The sequence below is a fragment of the Mastomys coucha genome, unplaced genomic scaffold, assembly GCF_008632895.1.
Source record: "Mastomys coucha isolate ucsf_1 unplaced genomic scaffold, UCSF_Mcou_1 pScaffold18, whole genome shotgun sequence".
Taxonomy (NCBI): Eukaryota; Metazoa; Chordata; class Mammalia; order Rodentia; family Muridae; genus Mastomys; species Mastomys coucha.
The window spans coordinates 85,558,232-85,566,993 of NW_022196900.1; the positions used below are offsets into that span (position 1 = coordinate 85,558,232).

Here is an 8,762-nt window from a genome sequence, read left to right on the forward strand (position 1 = left end):
AACAAAATCAAGATTTTCCTAATCACAGTCACTTTTTTAGCCGAACAATGGTGATCCATCCCTTTAATCCCAGCAGTCAGAAGGCAAGGCAGGCAGATCTCTGTAAGTTAAGGCCAGCCCGGTCTACAGAGTGAGTTCCAGGACAGCCAGGAGTATACAAAGAAACCTTGTCTTGAAACGAGACAGAGGCCAGGGAACTATGAATCACCTCCACAATGACTGCAGCAGCAGGAGGGTCATACTGTCAACCCTCTCAGAATGATGACTAGAGCTGCTTGTAAGAAATACAGATCTTCTAGGACATCCATTATGACAGTACACAGAGGCTAGCGCTTTGGTTGCAGCACCACACCTAATCAAGAGCAGGTGACGTGGGCTCAATCATACTTTCCCTAGATGTTCAAGTACTAATGTGAAACAATGGACCAAATGCTACAATGCCACATCCAGGGTGCAAGGGTGCCTCTAACCAACAGGAGAGGCAAACAGAGACTCTCTGAAGGATTTCATAAGAAGGTTCCTTGAATAGCAGCAACACATAAACTTGGGGTTCTGCAGAAGAAACTGAAGATCCCTAGACATCTCAATTGAGCTGGCCTAACAACAAGTCAAGATTCTGGCGGTATTTTGTCAGTAGACAGAGAGCACTCTGAAAGGCATGTCAAAGTCTAACAGGACACAAGAACACTTCCTGTAAAGCCTCAGGATCAGACTAGCCACTGGGAGTGGGAAACCAACCGGTCACAAGACCACAGAGTATCCAACAAGGATTAGTCTTCTGTCAGTTAAGATGTATAAGATTGCAAACATTATGAACAAAATATGTTTAACATAGAGTGAAAAAAGCCATTAAGAATAATTTTTTTAAAGGCAGCTAATAGGTACAGAAGGAGAGGATTCACATTTTTAATCTATCCTTTCAACAGGACTTTTCTCCTTCTCTATCCTATTTCAAATGTACTGAATTGGCAACATTAAAATACTGACAAGTATTCAAGAAACTCAAATTTAAAAAGAGGGGTTGTTAAGAGTGACTTCTATCTACTCACAAGTCAACAGTAATAACAGCGGCTGCAGAACAATCTCTTCCTTACAGGAGACTGAACAGTATTTCTTTCGGGAAGTACAAACAGACTGCCTGCGCGTACAGCTCGTATCTTACTTAAGCCTGCATGTTCTGACTTAAGGCAGACCTTCAGAAGGAAATATCTTCATTTAGAATTTAAAAACAGCAGCAACAACAACAATAACAACGAACAAACAGAAAAACACTACTTAACATTGCTGAAACATATACATCAGACAGACACAAATCAGGGGCAGGGGGTGGTCCTCATTAAAAAAAAAAAAAAATCAAGACAGTAATGGGCATTTCCAAAAGGTGACAAATTCTTTAAATAAAAATCTTGTGAAAAGTAAAACTCAAAATATACAAACAAAAATAGCAGAGGAAAATACAATGCTGCTATGCACTGGACCCTTGGTAGGAAATGTCACTGTTGATGGGATGAAACATATGGACTGTATGAGAAGTCTGGGAGCCGCTGGAAACGATGGTGGCTTCGCTTGTTTCTGTCTACCCACTGACTCAGACTGTATCTCTGCAGAGGTCTTTGTCGGAACCGGGCATAATTTCTATTGAGAGAAGGAGAATAAAAACAGGAAGGATTTTTAGCCAGAATTGTATTTGTATACAAATAGATAGCACAACTACTTTTAAAGATATGTTTATTTCAGATAGTCAGTGGTAGCACACAAAGACTTGGAGGCAGAGGCAGGCTGATCTTTGTGAATTCAGGGCCAGCCTGGTTTACAGAGGTCTGGGACAGCTAAGACTACACAGAGAGACCCTGTCTTGAAAACTGATAAAGATATTTTTACTTCTAGTAATCAGATTATATATGTAGTTGTTGTTGTCTGTTTATTTGAGACAGGGTCTCTCTGCACAGCCCTGGTTTCCATGGAACTCACTATGTAGACCAGGGTTCCCTCAAACTCACAAAGATCTGCCTGATTCTGCCTCCAGAGAGCTAGAAGTATATGCTACCATGCATGGCTAATATTATATTTTGATGTTATAATTCTAGAAATTTTATACTATTTTAATTATAGGAAAGCCATCATAAATGCTATTTCCTTCCAACTCTCAACGTCACATCACTCCTATAGGTACTGTTCTATGTGCCATACACACCTTGTTCTAAGGAAAGCCAGCCTTGAATGTTTAAGAACCAGACATGGTGTGTATACCTGTTCTCACCAGCACTGGGAAGTGAAGGCACCCTCAGCTGCATAAGTGCAAGGCCAGTTCGAGCTACATAAGACCCTGTCTCAAATAAACAAAATAACTAAAGGAGAAAAACTTTTCATCAGACCTCCAACAGGACAGCACTGCCACACAGGTTGATTAGGCTACATACGTTAAGATTAGATAAAAAAAATTCCCAGAGACGACAAGTCATCATGTGAATATGTTATATTCCAACACAAACACCCACAATTAGGTCTGAGAGTCACTTGTAAGCCTGGCAGTGGTGGCGCACACCTTTAATTCCAGCAGTAGAGAGGCAAAGGCAAACAGATCTCTGAATTTGAGGCCAGTCTGATCTACACAGAGAAATCCTGTCTCAAACAAACAAACAAACAAACAAACAAAAAACACAAGACAGAGACAGACAGACACAGAGAGAAGAGAGAGAATGTGTGTGTCACCTGTAGTCATGTTCTGGGTGTAGGTTCTGAAAAGACCCTTAATAATTTGACACAATCTCAATTCCTAAAGTGTTGCTAATAAGCACTTAGTCAGGTGTGGTGGGATCGCATATGTACTCCCAGTACTGAGGAGGCCAAGGCAAAGGAGGGTCAGCAAGATGGCCCCGTGGGTAAAAGTAGCTGCAAATAAACCCAACAAACTTGAATCCGAAGCCCAGAACCCACCTGTGGGAGGGAAGAACTAACTCCTGAGGGCTGTCCTCTGACCTCCATGTGCAAGCTGTGTACAAAGGGTCCAGCTGGGCTTTGCAATAATGCTGACTCAAAGGGACTCTTATTCTTAGAACCTTTCTCACTGAGTTAAGGTTGGGAATGACACAGGTGACTGTTGCGAAGTAGTACTTAACTTTTATCTATCACTGTATGAGACTACCTGCTCAATTCTTTAAATGCCCCTAAGTTTGTATTAGTGATACCCCACTAGGAAAGTACTGGCAGTAACTTCTACACTAGTAAATTCAGCCTCAAGTTAAGTAACTTTTTCCTAAGGTCATACAAAGGAGTAGGGAGAAAAATCTAGACTATTATTATCTGACTCCAAAATGTATTTAGTACATATTATATTACACTGTCCCCTCTTCTTGTTTTGAGGTGCATGTCTGTATTAGGTGTTAAATCTAGAACTTACAACTGAGTTACATTTCTGTCCCTACCCCATCTGAGAACCACTTTGCTTGCTCTTTCTTCCACTGATTTTGAGAGGATCTTGCTTTGTATCCTAGCATTTGCAATGTACACCAACACAGCTTAGACTCTATAGCAATTATCCTGCATCTGCTCCCAGAGCACTAGGATTAACTGCTGGGATTCTGATGAAGCCAGGATAACTAGAACAGAGCAAGGGATAACAGTCGTAGTGAGGTAGGCAGCCAGTGAGGTAGGCAGCCAGGCAACGCACACAGCCATTCCTAGAGGACTGAGGATGGGAAGCTGCTTGGAAGCCTGGGACAGTGAGAGCCAAAGAGAACCCAACTTGTGCTTTAAAACAACCACCCTAGCTTCTGAGTTAAGAACAGGGCTTGAGGAGGCTGGTGGGATGGCTCAGTGGAGAAGAATACCGACTGCTCTTCAGAAGGTCATGAGTTCAATTCCCAGCAACCACATGGTGGCTCACAACCACCTGCAATGAGATCTGATGCCCTCTTCTGGTGCGTCTGAAGACAGCAAAAGTGTACCTATATATAATAAATAAATAAATCTTAAAAAAAAAAAAAAAAAAAAAGAACAGGGCTTGAGCAATGACAGATATGGACGACTTGAAGTAATCCAGGGAAAATGATGAGAAGTGCTCAGCTTTGAGTATATAGGAAGTCTCTTATGATTTCCTGATGCCCCAATACAGAATGTCAGAGAAAATTGTTACAGTAACACCAAGGCTTTAATCGTGTGTGTGTGTGTGTGTGTGTGTGTGTGTATGTGTGTGTTTGTAGACAGGGTCTCACTATGTAGACCAGGGTGGCCTCAAATTTACGGAGGAGATCTGCCTGCCTTTGCTTCCTAAGTGCTAGGATTAAAGTGTGTGCCACCATGCCTATCCTAAGGTTGTTGAATCACTGGATTAAAGTTAAAACTGTACTGGATCAAGAACATAGAAATTTAAAAATTTTTAACGATTTATTTATTATTATATCTTAGTACACTATAGCTGTCTTCACCAGAAGAAGAGTGTCAGATCTCATTACTGACGGTTGTGGGGCATCATTGCAGTTGCTGGGATTTGAACTCAGGACCTCTGGAAAAGCAGCCAGTGCTCACTGAGCCATCTCTCCAGCCCCCGAAATTTAAATTTTTTAACTAATTAATTAATTAACTATCTAATCAATCAATCAATTATGTGCACGCGCATGTGTGTGGTGCAGGTGCCCATGTGCCAAAGATCATGTGTAGAAATCAGAAGAGAGCCAGGCGGTGGTGGCGCATGCCTTTAATTCCAGCACTTGGGAGGCAGAGGCAGGCGGATTTCTGAGTTCAAGGCCAACCTGGTCTACAGAGTGAGTTCCAGGACAGCCAGGGCTACACAGAGAAACCCTGTCTCAGAAAGAAAAGGAAAGAAAAGGAAAGGAAAGAGAAGAAGAGAAAAGAAAAGAAAAGAAATCAGAAGAGAGCTTGAAGCAGTTCATTCTCTCCTTCTCCTATCTGGGTTCTGGGGATGAATTCAAGTTGATAAGCTTGGCATTAATTTCCTTACTCCAGATTTTAGTTTGGATTTAGGTGTGGTGGTACATGCCCATAACCCTGCCACCAAGGAACCAGAATCAGAAGAAGATGACTCTGAAGATACATAAGGCAACATAAGGAGATTCTATCTTGAAACACGTGCTCTAGATTAATTTTTTGAGACAGAGTCTCACTATGCAATCCTGGCCAGCCTGGAACTTGCTATGTACACCAGACTGGCCTTGAACTCACAGAGATCCATTGGCCTCTGCCTCCCAAGTCTGTGGTCAAGTGTGTGCTCTCCTGCCCAGCTTAGTACGCTGGACACTGAAGCTGGGTGTGACCATGCATGACTATACAATACCTAAGACTTAGAAGGCCAAGGCTGGCCTAAATAGCAAAACCTTATAACACTCAAGAAAGAGGAAGGTGAAGAAAAGAGGAGGAAGAAGAAGCAATGGTAACTTGATTTTGGGGTCAGCAAGATGGCTCGGTGGAGAAAAATATTTTCAGCAAAAACCTGACAACCTGAGTTCATCTCCTCAAACCCATGTAAAAGTGAAGAACTGACTCTAAGTTAATCTCTGGCCTCCACATGTGTACCACAGCACATGAGCACTGCCCCCCACGCAAAATGCACACACACAATAATAAATAAAAATTGAATCTGAGTTTTGGAACCAGAAAATTTATAGATAACCATAAAATTGAAGTGAATTGCTCATAATCATACAGCTAGTTAGTTAAACCTTGCGCATCTAATATTAGAACCTGAGTTTTAGTCCCCAGTTTTTAGTTCACTCTAAGGCCATGCTTTGCTTTCTGGAAATAAACAAGGATAACCCAACTACTCATCTTATCTCTCTCATAACCCAATTCTAGCCTTTCCTTCTGCAAAGAAGGAAGCCTGCTTACCGTGTGGTAAGATCTGAAGGATGCTGCCAGTCCGGGTTCTGCGTATGAACTTGATCCATCAGGGCGTCTAGCTCTCCCAAGGTACCTGCGATAGAGGATGAGTGCTGAGTAAGCAGTTGAGTGCACTTTGTTCACTTAGATCAAAGCAAAGCACATGCTTCAGGAGAAAAGAAATAGGCACTTGACCTGCTCTGGTTATCACAATCAACCAGCACAAAGACTGTAAGCCAGAGGGAAACACTGCTTTTGGATGATTTGGGGAAACAGAAATGGCAGTGATCACTCCTTCAACGCTTATCCTGTGAGGTATGAAAGACTTCACAGGGACCTAGGAATGTGGCAGGGAACAAGACATCCTGTCTGTCTCTGTCTTCACTTCAGCTTCACTTCAGGAGGGGGAAGAAGCAATGGTAACATGATTTTGGGGCCAGCAAGGTGGCTCAGTGGAGAAAAGCATTTTTGGCAAAAACCGGATAACCTGAGTTCATCTCCTCAAACCCATGTAAAAGTGAAGAACTGACTCTAAGTTAATCTCTGGCCTCCACATGTGTACCACAGCACATGAGCACTGCCCCCCACGCACAATGCACACACACAATAATAAATAAAAATTGAATCTGAGTTTTGGAACCAGGAAATTTATAGATAACCATAAAATTGAAGTGAATTGCTCATAATCATACAGCTAGTTAGTTAAACTAATGTGGGAGCTAAGTGATTTCAAGTGTAGTAAGGAGATAAGCAAGTGGCTACTCAGATTGGGGTGTGGAACTAGGGGAAGGCTAGTGAGGGATCTGAAGGATGCATAGAATCAGTGAGGTAAGTAGGTTAAGAAAAGTAGACGATACAAAGGCTCAAAGACAAAGGACAGTAAAACACATTGAAGGGAAGAGAGTTTAAAAGAGATGGAGACAGGCCCTCTTTATTAACAAGATAAACTGGTAAAGAGCTCTTTGAGAACCTGACAACGTACCAGACATTTCATGTCATCTTAGTTTATCCTATAGTGTGCTTTGCTATGAGGAGACACCATGAGCAAGGTAACTTCTATAAAAGAAGGCACTTAATTAGGAGCTTGCTTAGTTTGCTAGAGCAGCTTGTAGCCTCACAAGACCTGACACGGACTGCTGAAACCTCCAAGTCCACCCTTAGTGACATACTTCCTCCAACAAGGTGACAGCCCCAATCCTAAAACAGTGCCACTAACTGGTGGAGGACCAACCATTCAAGCATATGAGCCTATGGGGGCCTTCTTATTCAATCTACCACACAACTGTTCACTGAGATATATAATAGACTTTGGTATAGTTAATTTCACTGTGTGTATTAAAAATCATGTATATTGGGGCTGGAGAGATGGCTCAGTGGTTAAGAGCACTGACTGTTCTTCCAGAGGTCCTGAGTTCAATTCCCAGCAACCACATGGTGGCTCACAACCATCTGTAATGGGCATCTGACGTACTCTTTCTTCTGGGTTTGTATCTAAAGACAGCTACAGTGTACTCATATAAATAAGAATAAATGAATCTTTTTTAAAAAAATCATATATAAATGTTCTAATACCATTTGAAAGATAAAAAATTACAGCTCAAGGAAGTGAACTTGTCTTACCTATTTAATAATCCAGAATTTAGAATGTTATTGTGTGAGACCATGCTCTTTTCACAATGTGATATGCTTTTTCAAAAAAAATTTATGGGCCAGGTATGGTGGTGCATGTCTTTAATCCCAACACTCAGGAAGTAAAGGCAGACAGACTTCTCTGCATTCAAAGACAGCCTAGTCCACACAGTGAGTTCCAGGACAGCCAGGACTACATAAAGAAATGCTGTCTCAAAACAAAATATACAAATAAAAAAACACACAAAAACAATCTGCTTTAAATTTATGTGCATGTATGTATGTGAAATATATGTATGCCTGGTGTCTATAGAGGTCAGAAGGCATTGGTTTCCCTGAAACTGGAGTTACGGATGTTTGTTAATCACATGTGAATGCTGGGAACAAACCTAGGTCCTTTGCAAAAACATTCAAGTCCTAGTTGTGACAGGGCAAAGGTTCTTCCATCTTGTGTCAGCTACAGCCATCTTTGGTTTAACTTGAAACTGACTCCACCTCACTTTCTATACACTCCACCCTACCCCTGCTCTATGAAATGTCCCTCCTAACATGGTGCACGTTTTGGCTTCTGTTAAACTGCTTGCTTGCTTTACTTTCTTCTGCAGGATGCTCCGTGAGAAGTGCTTCTCTCCATCTGGTCTAATGCAGACTGTCAACAGTCTTTAGTTGTGCTGGATGGTCTCTGGGTCTCTACCCTGCAACACTAGTAGCCTCTGAACTATCTTTCCAGCCCTGAAATGCTCGTAATCTTAACACTTGGGAGGCTAAGGTAACATGGGAACAAGTTAGACCCCATTTCCATGGCTTACAGAATAATTCTGACTTGGCAATAAATATACAGCTTTGGTATCAACAAATTACAGCTCTAAGTTTAGGTCAATCAGAACTTATCTCAGCTGCAGAAGTTGTGGATAAACTTCTACAGACTGACATCTTTTGTCACGGGACAGGACTTTTGGTCTTTCATTATTAATTTGGGAATAACTCTGGGAGTTGTTCTAATTTTAACTCTTGTTCTTCTAGTCATCTTCTGAAGACTAAAAAGTGCCCTACATGCCACATGACAAGATCTGCAAGCCCTTAAACTGACAAATCAGAAAGGAGGAAATCAGCCCACTGGCAATGGTGACCAGGCAGCCAGCACAGTTTAAAGACTTGAGGCTCATTTTTAGCTCCATAAATAACTCTTCTCTGATTCTTTTTTTCCTTTTTTTCTTTTCTTTTCTTTTCTTTTTTTCTGAGACAGGGTTTCTCTGTGTAACCCTGGCTGTCCTGGAACTCACTCTGTAGACCAGGCT

General features: G+C 41.7%; 1 protein-coding gene across 8 annotated transcripts in view; it reads right to left on the minus strand.

Moving 5' to 3' along the window:
* Nucleotides 1-874: 874 nt before the first annotated feature.
* Nucleotides 875-8,762, minus strand: part of S100pbp (S100P binding protein) — a 41,067-nt gene continuing 33,179 nt past the window's right edge. For 7 of the 8 annotated variants that reach the window (XM_031378760.1, XM_031378757.1, XM_031378763.1 and 4 more), the window contains 2 exons: nt 5,845-5,929; nt 918-1,635 (listed from right to left, as the gene is read on the minus strand). In XM_031378760.1, coding sequence (XP_031234620.1) covers nt 1,494-1,635; nt 5,845-5,929 — 227 coding nt within the window. In that variant the 3' untranslated portion in view covers nt 918-1,493. Of the gene's footprint in view, nt 1,636-5,844; nt 5,930-8,762 lie in introns of all 8 variants that reach the window. The other variant, XM_031378754.1, reaches the window with a different exon arrangement.